The 22,341-nt window shown below is 40.0% G+C and overlaps 1 protein-coding gene across 4 annotated transcripts in view; it reads right to left on the reverse strand.

Moving 5' to 3' along the window:
* The window catches only part of ADAMTSL3 (ADAMTS like 3), a 170,718-nt gene that overhangs the window by 21,614 nt on the left and 126,763 nt on the right, over positions 1-22,341 (reverse strand). For all 4 annotated transcript variants that reach the window (XR_014854291.1, XM_085070493.1, XM_085070495.1 and 1 more), the window contains exons 16-23: positions 19,252-19,538; positions 12,084-12,213; positions 10,828-11,020; positions 10,454-10,633; positions 9,501-9,654; positions 4,197-5,277; positions 2,019-2,146; positions 1,523-1,651 (exon numbers count right to left, since the gene is read on the reverse strand). Coding sequence is in view for 3 of the 4 variants with exons in the window: in XM_085070493.1 (XP_084926619.1) it covers positions 1,523-1,651; positions 2,019-2,146; positions 4,197-5,277; positions 9,501-9,654; positions 10,454-10,633; positions 10,828-11,020; positions 12,084-12,213; positions 19,252-19,538 (2,282 nt within the window). In the remaining variant the exon portion in view is untranslated. The remainder of the gene's footprint in view (positions 1-1,522; positions 1,652-2,018; positions 2,147-4,196; positions 5,278-9,500; positions 9,655-10,453; positions 10,634-10,827; positions 11,021-12,083; positions 12,214-19,251; positions 19,539-22,341) is intronic.

Consider the following 22,341-nt stretch of genomic DNA (forward strand, 5'->3'; position numbering starts at 1 on the left):
CATCATGTTTTATCAGCATTCACAACAAAGTTCTCATCCTCCTACACTGCAAATGAACACATTTTTGGGTCCCACCTATCAGGCAAATGTATAGCATAAGGTGCTATTAAATTCAGCCTTCTGAAGTCAGTGGTTTATTACTTTCCATTAAGGAAAGGAGAACAGGAAAACTCTGCTTACATCATTGCAAAAGTTTTTCTGCTTCCAGACTTAGTGACATTTTAAGACATGCAAGCTCTATTTTATTCACAAACAGTAATACTTACTTCCTTGGCAATGACAGGAAATAAAGCAATTAGATAAATCATTTTCTAAGTCAACACTGGTGTCTCAACATAACTAAAGTTTGGCTCACCAATATACACAATTCTAAAGCATTTGGAAATCTACAGTCCCATGTGAAAATATTAATTTATATTTAAATTGCTAACTGCTTACCCATCCTAACAATATTAATATTAACAGTGTGACATGAACTCTCCGCTGAATTTGAGATGTAGGTCAGCTATACATGGAGTTGCCAAACTATAGCTGGAAAATATTACTTCATCAAAGAATTAGCCTTGGTACAACGGTGAATAGCAGAGCCACATGTCCTAATATATGTCAGCCTGGCGCCACCATTGTATGCAGAGCTATTTGCATATATATATTTCTATCACTACCCCGGCTCAGTATCAACACCCTCTGATATGCATTTCCCAGCACATAAATGTGAGCAGCAAAACTGGCTGCTCTGAGGTCGCTCTTTGCACTCACTTGCAACACTCGTGGATATTTGCACTTTCACACATCATCTTCACAAAAGGCTGAGCTCAGCTTATTAAATGTTTGACAGAATATTGCTGCTGTGACTGAAATCTTACACTTTAAACTTCAAAGATAGCAATGGTAAGGTTAAAAAGAAAATAGCTACCTTTCCAACAAAGGGCTAGAAAATAAAATGAGCTAGCTGCTTAATGCATGTAATATCTGATTAACATTATTGCTCCTCCACAGATGTTGAGATAGAAAATATCTGTATTTTTTCATAGCTTGGCACTTTTCTTTGTTTCCTCACTGCAGCTGCAGACTGATGGATCTAAAAGGTAAGTTTAATTCACCATCAGGTTTTAAGTTCTATTAGGCTACGGCTGGAGATTTCATTTTCAGTTTTAACAACAGTCTAGACAGATGTGCATCTCCAGCCGGGGTAAGGAAAGTCCTTTGATGAGCAAGTCAGCTGGCCCTGCTCGCTATTGCAGCAAGATAGCCCTGCACCCTGGTGGGCTGGAAGTCCTGTAGTGGAGCCCTAGACCACTTCAGGGAAATAAAGCCCATTTAAAGGAAACTCTGAGCACATGGATGTGTGTGTGCAAATGGAAGTGACAGGCAGAAAAGAAAGGACTGGTGTGGGTGACATGCCTAATAAAAAAAGACTAATGATCAGTGATTTGCTGCCTTCACTGGTCATTTATTTCAAGATATAAGGTAAATTTCTGATTCCAACATTACAAGGAGTGTCAGTGCAGTTCCTACTTACCTTTCACTGGACATTCAATCATAATATTTGCTCCGATTCTTGCCACAATTGTACTTCCAACAACTGCTGAGAAACTGCTGCCTTCCAGATTTGTCACATTTAACACAGAGGACAAGATGACGGGCACCTCTTTGAAATTAAAGACATAGTAAGTTTTAAAAGGTTTATTTCACTTTTAAACATAGATCCTGCATTTAAATTCATCACATTTGGAACAGAACTCAGTCTGTAAAGCAGCAGCCAGAAAATACAGGTGGGATAGATACAGGCAGACTTGAGTTCACACCTGTTGAGGTTTTGGAGCAACAAGACCATTTTACTGCTGCCTATTAAATGAGGCAGAGTTTCATGGGTTGCCAATAAAATAAACTATTTCACTATGCAGTGGGCGTGGGTGTTTAAACACACATTTATACACACATTTTTGTGCATGTACAGGTACAGGTATATGTGTGTGGGTATAAAAGCCCAGCTCTGTGGAATGCTCCAGTCTTACCTGCACGCAACAGCAGTGATGTTTCCATATCAAACCCAGAGTCATTAACAACCAGGCATCCATAGGTACCAAGCTCCTTTTGAGTAGGATTCTGAATCTGCACTTTTCCAGTGGTGTCCAGGATCACCCTGCACAACAACCAAGGAAATACAAGGGTTACTGCCCTGGGACAAACCCAGCTGAATCTTCTTGCAAGAGTTACAGCAGCAAAGCTCCTTTTTAGGAGTTTGCAGTTCCAGAGAAGCACAGGCAGTCACAGCTCTGCCTCCTCTCTGGTGACAGAAGGGGAGCACTCAGGGATGCACACAGGGAGGATTGTTCAGAGCTGCTGCTCCCACTGAGCTGTGTCCTACTTGCAGCCTTTTGAAGGACACTGCATTTGCTACCACAAACCAGGATCCTCTGGGAACAGCCGTGTGAATAAATCAGAATACCACAATTAAAAGTATTAGGCTTGGCAGGAAATTGATCTCTCTAGAGCAAGCTTGGCTTTCAGCAGGATTGGGGAATTCACAAATCTATGGCCTGATCTGCCTTTCAAATTACTATGGGGTTGGGTTTGTTGGGGCTTTTTTTTTTTAGTCTCAGGATTGAAGCTAAAATCTTCCACCAAAATCTCACAGGTGTCTTGAATATCTTGCCTGCCTTCTGAGGGGAAAGTATTAGAGATAGCATCACAGGCTGGGCAAGAGGCTGAAAATAACTTTTCTACCTTGTTACTTTTTTCAGCACTAAGTTACATGACTTGCCATACACAGCATATCCCAAAAACCTGAAGCTGGTGTTTCCCTACACTGAGTACATTTACAAAATAGATTCACAAAAAATAATATTAAAAATATTTGTGTCTCAACAAAACAAGCCACCTTGCCATGGCTCAAGTATATCCTTCTCTAAAACCTGACAGATAAACAGCAATTTACCTCTTCACATTCTTTCAGAAGCAATGCTATTAACATCACTGGCTTTTGGCTCCACACACATATATATGGATTTGTGTATAAGAAACCTTATTGGGAAAAAATTCAGGAAATAAACCTACTTTGCTAATATATGCCTTAAGTGCAAGAATATCAGTCTGGGCTAAAATTAGGAAGCAAATATACTTGTGAATAAACAAAACACCACCATGTCCAAAAAAATCAAAGTATCACTTGCAACAAATTAATGGAAAATTATGCGCATTTCACAGAATAAACATAACTGGTGGGAGCTACATGGTTCCAAAAACATTTGCACTTTTTAAAATGGCTTCGTTTTGGTGTCTTTGCTTTAATTGATAGCTCTGCAGAAGTATATTTTTCTTGGCAGTGCATTTAATCAGTTAAATATGTTGAGAAATATCCAAAAGCGCCTTTATCATTTCAGAACCGGTTTTTTCATTACTCAAGAGCCAGCTATAACTCCAAGAGGCTCACACACAAAGTTAATGTTAATATTACCAGGTGAGCTTCTAATTTATCAGCAATGAAGTAGAAGTATTTGCTCAGCCTTGAGCAAATATCTGATCGTAACAAATTCTTGCTGTACTCGTTTGTCAGCTCTCAAACTTGATGGTAATACAGGTTCTTTATTATTTTGAATTTCACTGTCCTCAACAGGAATATTTTAAATTATTGAAAAAAATCCATAAAAGCTCATTTTTTTTCTTTTTCAAGTTATGAAGCTCCAGTTAAACCTAAATAGTGTGCTGAAGAATGGTGAGTGTACCAGTGATATTTTCCCTTCTTAAAATGTGTAAGAGCTAAGACTTCTTTTCATCTATACTATGGCAGATGTTTTCAATATGTTCCCACTGTATTTAGTATCTCAATAAATCCAAAAGCCTCTCTAATTTGAGGGTAAATCTCCTCTTTTTCTGATACAGCTGAAACGATTAAGGCAGATCAAAAAATACAGCCAGAACATCCAAAACACTTCACCTTATAAAAATAGTCAATCCTCCTATGTAGTATCCTGGAAATGGACAAACACTTGGATGTCAGTAAAGCCAAACAACGTGACAGACACTTGAAAGAATAAAAAGAAATTACTTAACTAAAAAGATGGAAAGCCCAGTGGCCATGCTTATCTCATTTTTACAACAGTATGTTCTAATGTTGCACAGCAGGGTGGATTTTTTCCGTCGATGGTGACATAATAAGTCATCCAAAAGTAAAAGAGAAGCTATTTACTTACTTCTCTGAGGCTTTTAATGTCTCGCCATCTTTTGTCCAAGTATATTTCACTTCACTAATACCAGCTGTTTCACACAGTAGATTGACAGCATGAGTATTCTTGGTCAGAAAAACTGTATTTCCAATTCGTACAGTTACTGTTTTGTTGAAGGAAACTTGAGGAATTTCCTTTTGCCTCATAATAACTGGAACCTTCTGGTCAAACATTAACTTATCAGCCGTTTTTATGCTGAAACGTTCAGATTCGTTTGGCGATTTGCCTGTGAGTTTTGAGGCAACTTTCTCATCCTGGGCCCCCTTCCATTTTTCAGCAGTTGGTTGTGGAAGCCTGGATAATTCAGCAATCAGCTGGTAAATGACCTGGGACGCCAAGTCATCACTGACTTCTCCAGTTTCAATGAGCTGACTCATGTTCCTCATCAGCTCCTCGAACTGCCCCGTGTCCATGCTGTAGGCACCTTGGAGAACTGCAGCCTCCAGGCGCTTGTTCCTGAACTCACGAGAGCTGAACTCCTCTGCTGAATTGCTCCCAAAGCTCTCAAGGTTTCGCAGGGATGGCTGATCATTTACTTGCCTGTCACCCAGATAGAGCTCGTTCTTCTTACTCCACATTTGCCACATTTTGCTCATTTTGTGCCATTTGGCCCCAAAGCTGTTGGCCTCGTTGTGGTCTGGGTTCCTGGTCTGGCTGGCCTGTTTTGGAAGGGGTGGGGGTTCGATGAGTCTGTTGTCTGTCCCGATGAGTTTGAGAACAAAGCTTTCGTGCACAGAGCCTGCAATGCACCGATACACACCAATGTCTGTCGCTTCGAGACAGTGGATTTTCAGTGAGCCTGACTTGGTGATGCCGAGCCTTTTGGAGTTCTGTAAGTGCTGTCCATCTTTCTCCCAGCGGATAAGTGACTTCTGGAACCTTCTCACAGGGCATTTAATCACCACAGATGTTTTGGGGAGTAGGTAGGCTCGGCTTCCTATGGTAAAATTAATGCGTTTCTCTGGCTTCGTCTGAATATAGACTCGGTGAATGCTGACAATCTGAGGTCCATGGGCAGAAAACTTTGCTGGCAGCTTGGGCTTGATCTCTGCAAGAAAACAAAGTGTTGAAAAGCATCTAGTCATTGGCAGTCATGCTTACAAAATCTGCTTTTCACGGAATGCTTGAAAGAGCTTTCCCTGACTTTGTTCAAGTCAGACTGCAACACACGGAGCTTTTATCTGAGTCACAAAATGCAAAAATATGAACAACATGAAACCAGAACATTCCCTTGCTTCAGCCAAGAATTCTATTGCTTCTTCCCCAAATCTCCCAACAATAAAAGAATACAGGCAACACATACCTATGTGAAGAACATACAGGGTGCACTCATATTTTAAAGTATGTATACATGTATTATATATTACTCCATATATATGATCCTATTATGGTTATATTTCCTACATATTTCCTACTGCTGCCTCAGAAAGGCTAGGCATGATGGAAATGAGAAAACTGAATTAAAAAAAAATGTGAACACATTATCACTTTCCCCACATTTGAGCACTGTTGAGTGCAGAATGACCTAAATAAAACAAAGTCTATCCAAAAAGTAAGGCTCCCCTTGACTGTTATTTAAATTGTTGGCTGGCTGTGCTGGTTGCCTGAGTCAAGCCAAACTGATAGCAACCCAGGAGGTGAAAGAAACAGTCAGTGAAGACACAGTACATGCAACAAGCAAAGCCACCCTGTAATCATTGGCTCAGGGTAATTTATTCGGGTTGAAAGATGAGTTGCTGACAGTGTTGTGCCAAGAAAATAGGGAGGCAAGGGAGGAAAGAGAGAAATAAGGCATAATTCTGAGAGGCTGAATACAGCGATCAGAAAAATTGACAAAAACAGGCAATAAGAGCACAAAGCTTCGTGCAGGCTGGGTATGGAGACACAGGGTATTGTGAAGCTCCTCCGGCGCTGAACTGCACGCACCTGGATGCTGCAAGGTTTCTGGGAGCTGCCCGGATGAGCTGCACACAGCAGAGGCTGGGCAGGCTCACGGGGACTGCGATGGTTTGGATGCCACGGTGCTGAGTCACTGCTGGCAGGCACTGTGCCCTGCTCTGATCAGCAGAGCTAACCCGGCTGAGAGCACCGGGCAGGGAGGAACAGAGCTCTGCACCACCCCCGAGCCCTGCCGTGCCAGGTCAGACTGGGGAGAGTCGGGAAACAATGATGTTGGTGCTAGAAAACAGTCCGGCTGTGTTTGGTGACCCAGCCTTTTGCAATGTGACAGGGAGAAAACTCAGAGCCTGCAGAGCGAGCTGATGAGCCAGGCAATGGACGCACGGGTCACAGCACTCCTCAGAGTGTCTGAAGCTGAAATCAGGACTGCTATTCCACTTGGGAGGTACTTAAATAAAAAGACAACTACTCTGATGGCACACAAATGATACCCAGAAAGCTGCATGCTTCTTATATGCATGCGCTCCAAATATGCTGTGAAGAAATAGGTGAAAAGCTAAATGCTTCAAGCATTCAATAAGTGTGTACACTATAGGAACTACACCCTGGAGTGCCTTCTTATGCTTATAAAACAAAATGGTTATTTTCAATGTTTTGGGTAATGAGTTCAGACCTGTGGGGATATCATGGTTTCATAATTACACAGCTTTTAAATCGGTATTCGTTATCCAGATACAAGGTTCCCCCAACCATTTCACATGGTACAACAATTAAATTGTTTTAGGCACTCAGTTTACTAAAATTATTAAAGTAGCGTCCTGTTTTTAATAAGTCATTTGGCCCCAAATATTTATTTTCAGGGAAGCGTTCCAGTATTAAATCTTCCATTTCCAAAATCCAGCTTAGAGACACAGTAAGTGTAACTTTAAACACACAAATTAAAACACTCCAGGCTCTGGTCTGTTTACACTAGTTATTCCAACTTAGAATTAAACCCAGTGCATACTTATAAATATGTTAACAGGTCTCATCCATTTCATTTCTTTAAAAAAGACAGACCACTAACTCTCGTTAGCAGTTCAACACTGAAGGGTGTGTGTATTTTTACTGGTGACTGGTGAGCAAGGCTCAGAGTGAAACAGAGTTCAGAGTTGTGGATGGCAGGTCATATAAATATATAAGGTCATATGGATGCATGAGGCCACGTAAATATGCATTCTCTAGATCCTTAGTGTCATTCAATCTTGCAGCTGCTGATGTAATGGACTGTTTGGGAGAGTAAGATAAAATTTAGGGAATATATCCTGGAGCCATTGGACGTCATTATCACCTGATACAAATCCATCTGCATCTGTGACCCCTAATGGTCCTGAGCAGCTTCAGCTGGGTTTCAGGTCCTGCTGACCTCAGGGCTAGACTGGTGTTATTTCCTATTTCTCAGAGCCCAGAGTCAGGAATGTTTCTACTTAATAAGCACTACTAAGTCAGAAAACAGCTACGATTACGAGTCTCAGGGTAAAAGATTAAGTCTAAAATGACTCAGCACTGTCATGAGACAGTAGAAAAAGGCACTCATGTGAGCTACAGAAGCATCACCTTGAGGAGGGACATTTAGAACCTGCTCTGCAAGGCAGGAACCCCAAGGAGCACTCACACCTCACACCAGGCTGCTCCTCACCCATCCACATCACTCCTCATCCTACAGCCACATTCTGCTCCTACTTTCTACCCACTCCCCCTTCAAGGCAGCCTGAACCCACAGCTGCAGCAGGAGGAGATGCCACCTGCATGTTCCTGGGAATCCAAAGCTGCTGCTGTCCCAGCCCTGGCTCCTTCTGCAAGACCCAAACAGGAACTCTAGGTATGGCCAAGTCTCACACCTTCCCTGCCCTCCTGCTGCCCTGTGAGACAACTGCCAGGCAGATCCGAGCTGCAAAGGCTTCCCTGCTCCAGAGGGGCATGGAAATGGAGGGAGAGCACAGGGATTCTCTTCATGGCTTTGATCTGCACCCATTCTGTCCCATGGTGTTCACACTGTGCTGCTCTCTAGGCTCTGTGCTGGAAGCTCACGTTGTAACATTAATATCATTCTGAGCTAAGCAATTTGCAAACCAGCTCTGCTGCCATTCAACTATCCATAATTAATTAAATTCAGATAGATATGCAGCTCAAAATATTTTATTAAACCTTATGCCAAGGACATTCCTGAAAGTCCACAGGGCTTTATTTAAGTGGAGTTTTGAACCTCAGGATTTTGGCATGTTAATCTGAAATGCAGGCCAGGAAAAGAAGTTTCATATTATGTATGAATCAGTAATTATTCTATTTTTTGTTTTGTGAAAAAATTTTGAAGGAAAGCTTCATAATATATATATGTATATATAATATGTATAAAATAGCTATTTCTTCACAATACTATGAGTTGGGTCAAAACATGTCTATCTCTGACCTGTGATCAATACCAGGCCATGGATAAAGGCTTTTGGTTTTCCCCCAGCTCAAAATTAAAAGCTCTTTTTTTTCCTTTCTTCCCAGCACCCTGCTCCCCAAATGTGCAAATCAGTACTCTCCTTCATAAAGGAAAGGGAGCACAGGTTTAGACATAAAGAACCTCCACTTAGAATTGCCTGTTCTAAACTAGTATATGTAATTAAACATACTCTGTATCAGAGAGGTTTTTCCATTGGTGTTAAACACACAATTAGCACAACTACTATCAATAGAGTAACCCAATTGTGCCCAAATTGTACAATTTCTATAGAAAATATTTCTGAAAATATTCTTATATAGACACTAATAAAGTATCAGTTTTTTTGAAGAGTGTCTGTACTGTCACCTCTCCCTGTACAGCTAATGAAGCCGAGATTCTCATTTTTACAGGGAAAGATAGATATTATACCTAAAATTATCACTGGTACAGAGTTTCAGGTTTTGAATTCCACCATGCTAAGCAAAATGTCTGGTATAATACAAATGCACAGTGAGGAGACAAGGCAGCAGCACTGGTTCTTATCTTTTCTAATGTCCTGTGTAATTTAAAGTGAATTTATGAAGTTTTCTTTTTTTTCTAGTTGGGATAGTGTAAAGGATAAAGGAAAAATCAGATCAAATTGTGCCATATGAGGGTGAGAGGTTGGTACCATAATATATATTCAAAAACTACTTCTTGAGATCATAACCTTTGTTTCTGAGTGGCAGAAGTAAAAATAAAAACAATCCTGTTATTACTGGTCTGGTAATTATGACACCCAGTTTGTGCCAAGTTATACTGTGATAATATAGGCAGATGAGTGAATTAATGTGTATACAGATTTCTCTTTATAAATAGATCATTCCAAATCAGCAAGGAACCAGATAAAGTAACATACTTACTGTTGCAGGCGTTCATCTGACAAGACCTTACAAGCAGTGAAGGAGACAGACCACTGCACATTGATCCATTTAATGTGACATATTGGCCCTTTGCTGTTAGGTTTTGGCAGGCGAGTTTCCTTCTCTGGATTCCAACACCACAGCTTACTGAGCACTGAAGGATGAAAGGAAGGTGAAAGGAAGGATGCAGTCAAGCTAAACTTGGTGTTCCACACTACATGTGCTTATTTTAAACTAGTTTGTTTTGTGGTGATTTTTAAAATTTTTTTAGTTCTGAGAGAGCACACACAATCTAATTCATAGGAATCCTTGTGTTATCTTGTTATTAGACTCTAATATTAGTTATTAACTCTCTCCACTTTTGTAGGCAGTAAGAATATAAGACAGTTTTTCCAGCAAGCAAGTAAGGAATTAAAATAACATGACAGTATTTATGTCCAGCCATGGGCAGAACAGAGCAATGAGATCTGAGAGAAACAATTCAGAAGGTTCTAAACAGTCTTTGGCAAGTCTCTCAACCCTCTCTCTTAGGTTACATTGCACGAACTTGTAATTGCAGCTTCTAAATGCAATTTTCTAAATCATTTCAAATGGGGAGTGGCAGCAAGCTTGCATTAAACAGGAAAGGAGGAGGATGTATTCTAGAATAATGCAAAGATTTGCTTTTTGGAAGCTGTAGCATGAAATAATTGATAGCTAAACATGTTTGGTGGAAAGCATGCAATGCATTGCAGCCTGTCCTTCAGTGAGTGGATTCTGCCGAGGAAGGGGGCTGGGATCAGCCTGGCTGCAGACAGGGATGCAAGTTTAGTTCAGTACAGGCCTTGGGAAAGCTTCAGCTGCCCTGGCAATTTAGTGCTCCAAACAAGCAGAAATTATTCACCCAAGCAGAAGTCTTCAGTGTTTTTGTTGCAATGGAGGCGTTTGGTTCACCTTTATTGAGGTTTGCTCACCTTGGACCACTCTCCAAAGACCAGCTGAGGAGGACAATCAACTTTGGCACATGCTTTGCTGGTTGGCAATTTAGGTTCCTGGCAGGTGTCATCGGGGTGTTTCAGGAAACTTCCATCTGTCAGCAGCTGCTTGCAGGACACTGTGCGGGTCTGAATCCCTCCTCCACAAGTACGTGAACACTAAGGAGGGGAATTAAACACAGCATGGACATCTGTGCTCTTGAAAAGTGACATCTACATTCAATGAAAAATTAAGCAGCACAGGAAATTTGTCTGTTAAAGTATTTAATATATTAGAAATGAGGAGAACTGGAGTTCTAAAGTCAAACACACCACCAGAATGCAAGCAAGTAGTAGAAATCTTAGAGCCATACCTGTTGCCATTCCTCGGCGTGCCAAGCAGGGGGACAGTCAATCTGATTGCAGGCTTGTAAAGAATGAGGTTTTGGGTCTTTGCACTCGTGGGCAGCAGGAGCAGATCCCCCAGGCTGCTGGCAGGACACATCCCTCGTCTGGATCCCAACCCCACAGGTCGCTGAGCAGCGGCTCCAGGGGCCACTCTGCCACCTGTCCCAAAACACAGCCAAAAAACCACTTTTAGCAACAGCCTCAGACTGGGGAAGGAGCAGTCCCACCCAAACAGAGCCTAGCAAAAAACACAGCTGCAGGCATAGCTACTGATCAATGGCTAAAACACCCCTTGGGCTTGGCTGCAGCGCAAAATTATGAATTGGATTTATAAACCTGCAGGTAACAAGTAAATGCAGGATTTATTAACAGTAAAGTAACAAACAGTCACTTTCAGACAAATTTAACTCCAGTATTTACCTTCAGAGTGCTCCTCTTAAAAAACGGCCTGTTGGCAACCTGCTGATGTTTACAATTATAAACGTAAATATGTAAATAGACCTTTCTTACATTTACAAAACTTCCTTTAAATGTGTATATGTTTTCTATAAAACATCCTGTTCCTGTTAACCTCTTCCCTACATTTATCAAGAGCAAGTTTCTGCAAACACATAGAAACAATTTGCAAAGGATCAGGGATGTCAGAGATCAAAAATGGGTAAATAAGGCAGTACACATCAAAATTTCACATATGGCCCTTTCAAGTGATCAAATGACCTAGAGGTTTTCTTGGATTTGGACTGGGTTTGTCCTTTCCCAAGGATCTCCAAATAAACATAAGAAGCTGTAAGAACTATGTGGGGCTACTAAAGAAGCATTAAATCAAGGTACCTTTAAATCATAATGTCTTTTCTTTTTCACTCAGTAAAGATAGGAAGTGAATATTCTCAGCTGTTTTTTCTATTGAAATATCAAAATTTTCCTTCTAACACTAGGAGAGTTAAGGTTTTTTTTCCAACTCTGGCAGATATTCAACCAGGAAGAGAGTTATTTCAGAAAATGTCCCCTATTTCATCAGCGAGATATGAGGAGTGCAAAAGGAGCGAACAAGACCAATAAAACACCACAACCCCAAAACCTCTTTGAAAACACAACTAGTGAAATTCCATCCCAAAGCATGACCACAGTCCTGCAATCTGAACCCTCTCTGAGAAAGCCAATGTTTATTTAAGTCACGTTAACCCTTCCTTTGCCACCACATGATTCCATTACCGCAGGGTACCTCGGGGGGCAGAGCTTGGTGTTGCAGGTCCGACTCATGGGGGGTGGCCTCTTGGAGCTGTCACACAGGGTTTCGTTGACATCTTGCTTTGTCTCCACGTGCAGACACATGGCAATGGCTTCCTGGGTGCCTGGATGCAAAAGGAAAACACTCGTGGAACAGCGAAGAGGAAAAAGATTTCTGTAATGCTTACTCTTGAATAATAGTCAGTGAAAAAGCTTTGAATAGTGAATTAGATAGCAGGCTTGAAAGTAACTTCTCAAACAAAAAGGAACACAGAGAGAGTTTACATATTTAATGCTCAAAAGATAGTTGTGAATTATATCTTAACTTCTGTGATATTTAAAAGGCTTGCTTTGACATTCTACTGCTCTGAAAAACAAAACAAAACAAAACTAAACTAAAAAAAATGAAAAAAAAAAGTTTTTCTCTCAAGCCACTACCAGTGGCTGCATCTGCTGGTTCTGTAATGGTCCTAAGCCAACTATTACCTCCATTGCCAAAATTGAGGTAAAAGTGATTCCTTCTCAATTACCTTGCCTTTAATAAAGAGCTAAAGATCTGCAAAATCTGTTATAAAAACGCGGAAAACTTGCAAAGCAATAGTGAGGAGAAACGTTCTATGTTTAGTCAGCCATTCTCAGTGGCCAAGAGATGCAATGGTTTTGCTGAAGGCAGCAAATCTGACCCAACCTAGAGCTTTCCTCACTCGTTACCGTTCTTGGCACCTTCTGATCTGCAGCTCTTGCTACCTGGATCTTATTACTGGAGCATGGAAGATTTCTAATACTCAAATTTCTATGAGTCGAAATGAAACGTAATATTAGTTTCCTTTAGAACAAGACAGCTTAGTGAATACACATTCTGTGAACTATTTCTATTTTAAACCTATGCAATTATCCAATTTTATATATCATATTTTTTAGTATGAGAGCCTTGCTCAGTTTCAAACCTCACTCACATGCACATTAAATAGAAGATGGTTGTGATGTGCCTAGAGGATTCTGTGTATCTGGGATGTTCTATATAAGCAATGCTAATGACCAGAATCCTACAGAACAAAAGAGCTAAAATCATAAAATACCTATATTGTTTCCAGGTAAAAATGGCCCCTGAAGAGTTACAATGTCATAGAATTTAAATCCATTTCCTTCTTACCTTTTACTTACCTTCAGTGATTTTGTGAGGATATGAACTTGTTTTCAGCAGCAAGTTTTATTTATTTTCTTATGTTTCTGTTTGCAACTCCTAAAGTTTCAAAGAGAGCTGCATTTTTAACTGGAAACCTTCCCTAACCACTCCACAGTATCACCCATGACATTGCCTCCAAACATCACCACTACAGCTACACAAACCTCCTACAGCTACTCCTGATTCTGTGTCCACAGTGCACAACAGTGTCTTGGCACTGCTGACCATCAGCCATTCTGATTCCAGTGGGCTAAAATACCCTATGCTAAATCTTCCACTCCCAGGCCAGCATTTCTCTCCTGTACACAAGCACCGTCATTTTTCTCACAAACCAAAGCTTTTCCCTCCATCTATAACAATTTTGACTAGGTCCACTGTATCAGCCAGCCCAGGCCAGGATCCCATTTGAGCTAGTCCAACTACTTCAGACACTTCAGCAGAGGTAAACCAGGAGCAATTTTCAGAGTAACACAGATTCTGATTTCTTTCAGGCTCTCTGGTACACCTCGAGATCCCCGCTGGGATTCATTTGCAGCTCAGAAAGACCTTGTTATATAAATGTTTTGACTACATCTACAAAGTGATGAATTTTTATAGAACAGAAGACCTGACCTTAAATATGATTGACAACCTATTCAGCTCTCTTTTATCAAAGTGTTGATAATTATGTTAACGTAGAACACACTCATTGTGGAAAAACTATTTTACTAGTAAGGCTGAGAATAAATGTTTAACGACAAATACCATGACTGTAATGAAGATATGAGAATGCCCAGATGACAAAGCTACAAATACAATTTTTCTAATAGAACTAGGGGAATCAAAAGTTTTGTGTCCAGTCAATCCCCATGTGTTCATTTAACAGGAGAAGCTTCCCTTTCCCTTTAGATAGGAAATGAGCATTTGACTGTCTACAGGAGAGAAGGAAGTGTTTAGGGTTGGGTTCTGACAAAAACAGATTGGCCTTATCAGACAAGTAATCAAGTCCATGTCAAGCATCCATGTAATCTATATTTTAGGTCAAAATCTAGCCTGTGCTTCCCATCTTTAGCTTCTCTGACCTCACTGTGTTCCTGTGAGAAAACCACACTCTGAGGTGATGCTGCTGCTCTGGAACACTTTGCAATAGATAGTGTCATCTTAATATCTCACACAAAGGAGGGGAATGAAATTAAATTCCCTTCAGACCATCTAAATTGGCAATAATGCCATGGGAACGTTTTATCTTGGCGTTATACAAGCTCAATTGGCCAGCCAAAGGAACAAAAGGCATGTCATACCAGGTGATGGGGTTTGACTACAAATTGCCACCTGGAGTTCATTAAGCCATTCCTGCCTTGCAGCAGGACCTGCATAGATTTAATCACATTAAGAGAAGAAAATGTTGATATGTGGTGTGTTTTTCATTTGACTGAAGTACAGAGCACAAACTGCATTGGAAATTCTTCCCCACAGGGGCCTCGATGAAAGAAAACTCGCACCCTGTTTTGAAGCTCTGAGTACAAAACAGATAGCAAAGAGTTGTTAAAAACCTACCACAAAGTCCCTTCCTGTTCCTTCACTCTCAGTTCAAGAACTCTATTCAATAAATAACTACACTTAATTCATGTTATATTTGCTTGAATTTATCTGTCAAAATGTCTTTACAATTAATCAGATTTTTCACACCAAACTACAATTTTCCATTAGTTGGGAACTTCAATCGCTGATAAATTTATTCTATGTCGATTGGAAAATGGAAAAATCTATTATTCAAACAAACAAAGTTTTATATGTATGGCTTTCTTGGCTTATAATATAAACATAGTAGATAATTTAACTAAAACATTATGTATGCAGCAGGGAGCATTAAGTATTTTTACAGTAATCTGATGCACTATTGTAGTAATTACCCTACTATTGAGTGAAATAGAATATTTTCTATTTTAACCCAGCATTCAAACCACATACATTTACATTCTTTTACAATCTTTTCTGTGCGATGAAATATACAGTGCTTGAAGCTGTGTTAAAAGATCAAAATGCTTGAATTAAGCCCAGAATTTTTGTTTCTACATTTTTAAAGTAGAAAGAAAATGGGGGTGGAAAGCTGCTGTGCAAATGTTAAGAAGGTGGATCTATTCTCTATACCTGGAAGAGGAAGGACAGATTTTTATTTACATCAGAGAGTGTCAGTTTGGTGGCTTCTTAAAAGTTTGTACTATCAGCTGAAAAAACTCAGAAGAAATGCCAAGTCCTACATACCCTTGAGCCTCTCTGTACAGCTATTTTATATTCTGTAATAGAGTAAACAACATCTGCAGCTAATGAAATTTATGATATCAATGACCACTTACCAAAGTGACTCCCAACACAAGTTGAGAGCAAATTCTCTCAGCTTTGTAAGTGAGTCTCTGAATGGTCATTGTTTTTCTTAGAGCCCTTATATTTGGCTAGAATCCATTAATATTCTAAGAATCTCAGGTTCCTCATAAAGAAAATGATAAACTTTCAGCCCTTATGGTCCAGACAAAAGCCTGAAAACACAGCTTGACTGAACCCTGAAGTTACCAAAGCCACAGACTATAGAGGAAATAACAGGAAGTGCATATATTACTTATTGTTTAATCTCATTATTTTTAGGCCACTGTAATGACTTTAGGTGGTCCAAATAATCATTATGAAGCACATGGAGTATAAATAATAATTACTTTTAACAACCAAAATCTGCCTCTTGTAACTAAAGGTATATTTAAACAAGAAAATGCTCAGTGATTTTTTACAACTGAAAATATCCCTTTAAGATATTGTTGAGTAGTTAAATAATTGACAACACTAAAAAATGCTACAGATTACAACAAAAACATTTCTCTTCAGGCATACTCTTTATTCTCTAAATGACTATTAATTCCCTACTGATGACATTATTAAAATTAAACTTATGTTGGGGGCTGTAGTATCAGGGCCAAAGTTCTTCAGATTTAAAAGAAGAAAAAAACAAACCCAAAGAAATTTAAAAAAAAGAACATTCTGTGAAAATGATGGCAAATTTTGAGATCCCCAAGCACACAGCTGACTTATTTTCAGTCTGGGATTTCTTCGGGCACTGAAGGGAAAACATCTTTAGTTTCAGGATGGTTACAGAGCTTCCTATGGATATTAAATGTGATGTCTGCCTATGACTAAGAGGACTCAACCACTTTTATTTATACTCATGGAAAGACTGATGAAGGGAGCATTAATTATGCTAAGAGGCATAAAACAACAAGGCTGCTCTCAAAACCTCAGCTTGTACAGCTCTTGACATGCTGTGTGAGGAGCCACAGAGGTTTGGTGCAGAAAGCACACAAGTGACCCAGGACTGGTGGACTACAGCTCTAGAAATGGAAAGATGATGTTTGATAATGCCTTGCAGATCTCTCCCTGTAACTCTAATACCTGAAAAACCCCAGTGTTTCCATCTGCATTTTTTCTTCTGATTTGCAGAAGGACCAGAGGAGACTGAATTTCAGGTCTAGTCTGTATGAGGATTAAAAAAAAAGGTGCAAGTGACAAGCTCTGAAATAGAGATTCCAACTTTGCTCAAACAGTGGCTATAAGGCTTGCAGCCTACTTAGACCCTGCAGACTTTTCTCTCATTCAGAAAGAGTTAAGCACTAAGAAATGGGGGTAGGGAGTTCCGAGGACACAGAAATCCACAGGAATTTGTTTTAATAGCCACTGCTAGATGCATACATACTAGAGAAAAAGTACCTAATATAATTTACATTACACTGGGTTATTCCAAACTCAGACAACATTTATTTCTTGTAACGAAAAAGTTCATCTAATTGAAATGAGATTTGAACATAAAACTTAGCAGAAATGGATCAGCTCCTTTGAACTACACAATGGAAAAATAGTAGACAGTGAGATCATTAGTTAGTACATTGCAGTGAGTTGGAAACAGGAGAGATGTCTGGTTCCCTTAAAACTATTTATCGGCAGGTAATTTTTGGTCTGTTTGAAAGCCTTTGCCAAGGCAGCCAGAAGACCAGAGCTGATAGAAAGGAAAAATCACCTAACTAGCATAGCAACATGGGGGCTTCTGAAGCTGTTCATTGATAAAATACCCTGACAACTTCCCACATTTCCCAGGAGCATCATGCAAGGAAAATGTCTAGACACAGTACCTGTGATACCACAGAAGTCTTAAAAACACAAACAGATATTGTCTTTCAAATTTCTTCAAGTGAGTCATTTCTATTGCATAGCAAACAAATTGTTAGATTGCTATGAACACCTATAGGACAATTCTGGGTCAGGGAGCCTCACAAATTCATGAAAGGGTCAAAAGCCAACAACAGAATTCATACTCGGCTCCCTCAGGAAGAAAATTAAGCTGAACATGTCTTTCTGCTCATCAGTCATTTTGAAGCTCCTTCACATGAAACTGCTGTGTTCAGTAGAGGCTCCTTGAATTACTGTCAGCCTGCATACCAAGTGCAAGTTTTCATGGGGATGTTTTTGCACGGACAAACTCACCCTTGAAGATGCAGAATGCAAACCCACAGAAGAGCAGGCAAAGACTAGAGAATATTTCAGCCTACATATCTGACGATGTCCTCAAAATTCAAAAACATCGAGGTTATAGAAGACTTCTAGCAAAGACATTGGCTAAAAAGCAGTAAAGTGGATTTAAGATGGCAAGAAAATGGCTATGCATTACAAAAAATCAGTTGAGATAGGAAAACTACAAATTTAGAATTAATGGAAGGTTTGTTCCTGCTTTACACTACAGTACAGCTTATTTCTAAAAACATTTCTCTTATTAAAATGATGAAACAGAGACACTCAGCCATGACAGCTGCCACTACCATCTCACGTTTATACAAATATATTTGGACTACAGTCTCTCCTCTCTTGCAAGTCATAATGCCCACTGCAGATAGAGCAGGCAATGGGATGTTCCAGCTGTTGTGATAACAGGGTCCTGTTATTCTTATGGATCAACCCCCTCAGTAAACAGCAGTGTTAAATGATAAAAGAGGCACTATCAGGCACTTACCATCCTGCTGATCCCATTCTGGGGCATCCCTCCCAGCTTCTGCCTTCCAGGTTTGAGCTGGTGAGCAGCACAAAGGAGGCTGCTGTCTGTGAGCTCTATCTCACTCCCTGCTTCCAATTGTTTCTGTTTTCCTTTTCTCTACATTTTTTATTTCTTCTATGGGTACAACTGTCTTCACTTCCCACTGATGTCAGCAGTCCTGTCACATATAGGTGTGTTCACAATTCCACTGCCTCCACTTAACACTTCATAACTCACTTGTGTTCAGTCCCAAAGTACAGTAAGTAGCAGCAACACCAGCAGCCTTGTCTGGTAATATGTACTTACAACGACAGGGAGATTCGATTACATCCAGGAAGGAATGTGCCTAACTACTTGCAGACAGATGTATGGCACAGAGTTCCTGTGCAGGGATACAGTGCACCAAGACCAAAAGCAGCTCCTGTTTGATCTTCAGCTGCTCAGGCTGGAAGCAAGACTCCCTAATTTCAACTTTGTGTTCCTACCCTGCTGCAGAAAATGGCAGCATTTTGGAAGAAAAGGAATGAACATGGGAATTTTTACTCTGAAATCATACACTTTTGGTTCCTAGGAAAAGGTAGATCATCTAAACATTCCCACCACTGATGCATCAAACATGGTGGTACCACAGACTGCCTGGCAGCTGACATTCCTGCAGTAGCAAGACTAAAGCAAGTTGCCATATCAACTTTCTGCACCTTATTTAACCCAGTAAATGTTTGATAAAGGAAGCAAAGTAGTTTGAAATGCTCTATGAATAACCAAAAATATGTTGAAGCTTATAACCAAAAATATGTTAAAGCTTGTAGCTGCAGGTTTTCCTACAGATCAACATATCTACTTCAGGGTAACACTAGCAGGAGATGCAACAATACCAAACAATGCCAAATTCTTATAACTCATCATAAATTTAGAAAAAATAAATGGTACCTCCAAGACACGTGGCTGAACAGGGAGTAAACCCAATGTATTCCCAGTCGTAAATCACACTGCCATCTTCAGCACGAGGAAGTTCAGGTGTGTAGGGCACAGGATCACTGTCACAGGACACCTGGTGACAGACTCGTTCTGTTGGTGGCTTCACATCTTCACATTCCTCCTCAGGCAGCTCAACCTCGGTCTGAGTAAATGCCAGGAGAATTCGGCACTTCACATCTCGCACCTGGATGCCACTGCCACACGTGGTACTGCATGGAGACCAGGGCTCAGGAATAAACCTGCAAGTCATCACAGCACTGCCATTTATTCCATGTGATTGTGTCTGTGTGTGCACAGCCAGCACACAGAAATGTGTTTTTACGCAGAGCAGACAATACACAGTACTTACTGATGCTGAAATAGAATGCATAATCAAGTGTCTTAAGTCTTTCACTTGACTTTCACAGCCCAGACCATTTACCAAAATTCACACAAGAAGATGTAGGGAAAGGGGAGAAAGAATCACGAGGAACAGGGAAAGCTGTTTCCTTTTGTGAGGAGAAATGAAAACACCTAAATCCTTTATCAATCTCCTTCAGTGGGGGAAAAAAAGTGAAACTTCAGGAAGATATATCTATACAATATAAAATAGCTCCCCAGGTACATAGACTTGGGCATATGCCAAAAGTATCCTTTCAATCTGCTTAAATCTGAGAGGCTCTCACCTTATGTCCCACTTATAATCAGCAACCAGAGAGAAGAGAAGCACTTTTCAAACGGAGCCATACCCAGTGCACAGCACCACAGGCTGCTCTTCAGATTCAATCTCACAAGCAGCTTCTCATCCTCAATAAAGAGGCCTAACCAGATCAGTCTACAGTCCATCATTTTTATTAGAAAGCTTTTATGCTCCTGATGAACTACAGTAAAATCCTGTTTTACAGGTCATGAATTTGTTATAATATTCTCTGACTTTGAGGGTCACATTAATATCTGACAGTCATTTCCAAAATGGCATTAGAGCCAAGGGGTTGAATTTCCCTAATAAAGTCATCCTGGGTGGCTCTGGGGTGTACTTTATAAGAAATCAAATACAGAATTTCCTAGAACTCCTTTTTCCTCCCCAAAAAGGCTGTAGTTGCTCTTTATTATGTGTCCAAGTGTAGCTGATGATCAAAACACCAGTGGGAGATAAAGGAGGATAATTTGACCAATGCTAAAAATGTATTTGGAAAGAAAGATCCAAATTAGGATTCAAAGATTTGGCCTTTATCTTGGATAAAGAATTATCCTTCCCTTACAGCAGGAAAGCTGCCCTTCCAAACATAAGAACAGTTGTGTAAGACAAAATTCAGTATTTACACTCTGCATACACAGTAAGCACAGAAAAATGTCAACAGTGTGGTTTGATTCTGTGCACAGTTTATCATCTTGCCAATAATTTCTTGCCAGTATACACAGAGGAAGAATCAAATAGAAGAAAGGAGAACAGATGGCTGGATAACCTGTGAGGATACTCTAACTCAGTCCTTGGGATAGTTACCCAGGCTGTGACTGGGACAGACCCCATAAAAGACTTTTTCCTGTGGAAAAGACTATTCCCATCTCCAGTAGAAGTTAAAAGGTTAACTGGTTATTCTCTAGGAGATGTTAATGAAATACCTTTACAGCTCTCAAATAGATCTAAGTTCATCAAAGTTTCCTTGAAGAGGCTCAGAATTTTTGTTAGAGCTCACTGGTCCTCTAACTTCAGGAAAGATCACACTATCCCCAGCTGCTCTTGACACCGAAAACTGCCAGTGCTCATCCCTTCCCAAGCCTGGCCACATTCCATGGCCACAGGGATTTTTATTGGAAGAACACTATCAAAACAGTGGATGGCTGTGTCCTACAGTGATCAAACCTGAGCAAATGCCAGCTTAGGTACAACCTAACAGCCCCTTGGGTCTGATGGCACAGCTGGTGGGGGACAATGGTAAGAAATTCTAAGGGATATTCTGTGGGGAAAGCTGCAAAGGAAGGTTTTCTCTTGCCCCAGCTGATAGAGTCAGCTTAACCTTGGGTCATCAGATCTCACAGTCCTTTCAAAGACAGCCATGCAAGCCACCTAGGGTTGCAAAATCACCTTCATCCAATGAAATGCTTAAGCATGAGCCTAACTTAAGCATCTTAGCCGTGCTTTGAAGTCAATAGGATGATAATGTGTTCAGAGGGAAACTTGTGCTTAAGTGCTTTATTGGATCAAGGCCAGCATGCATAGGCTTAACAGAATGATTACCTTCTTCTCCTTCTGTGTAGAAAAAAAAATGTCCATTTATACTTTTGCACCTAATTGGAAAAATAAAACTTATGGACATTTATATTGGAAAATGGTTGGCCTTCCAACCATACCTAGGTTTACAGTCTGAAAGTTGTAACTTCTTTTGGTAAAATCGTGACAGCAGCATACCAGAAATTAGTGTTAGTTTTGTGTATGGTTAGTTGAGTGCATTTAAACATTCCAAATATAATGTATGATACATTCTTTTGAAATCCTGTATAAATTAAAGGAAATTTTGAACCACAGCAATCATTTCATTCAGCAACTGATTTATAAAGAAACTTAGAAAATTCTAAGCATTTTTTTCCTTGACTTATAGCAAGCCTATATTAGAATTGAGGTTTTCCTGTTGAGTACTAGTGTCTGGTATTTTTTCAGTGAAGTGAAGGAAAAAAATGAACACACAAAATATTTTTATTGTACCTTGGCATTTGCTAAACTAGTCATGTGACTGTTTACCTACTGAAATCCTAAACTATAAAACTTCTCCAAGGATGATCAAGTCACACTAAGTACCTTCAACAGAAGCCAATGGAGACTTGCTAATATGAAAGCAGAGCAAGGAACTGGCTCAACATTGAGAAAGCTGATTTTTAGCTAAATTTTGAGTTTAGGCAGTTGGGGGTCTTTTATTTTTACTTTAAATTGAACATGCAAAACCAAAGCCTGTGACAGGTTATTAAAGCAAACTCCATCAGCCTCAGATGTGAGGTATTTTGGCATTCCCAGCATACACATGGTAATGCTTTGGACACAATACTTCCCTGAAACTCAGTCTGCCT

Source organism: Lichenostomus cassidix, chromosome 10, assembly GCF_008360975.1.
Source record: "Lichenostomus cassidix isolate B80296 chromosome 10, HeHo_3.0, whole genome shotgun sequence".
NCBI lineage: Eukaryota > Metazoa > Chordata > Aves > Passeriformes > Meliphagidae > Lichenostomus > Lichenostomus cassidix.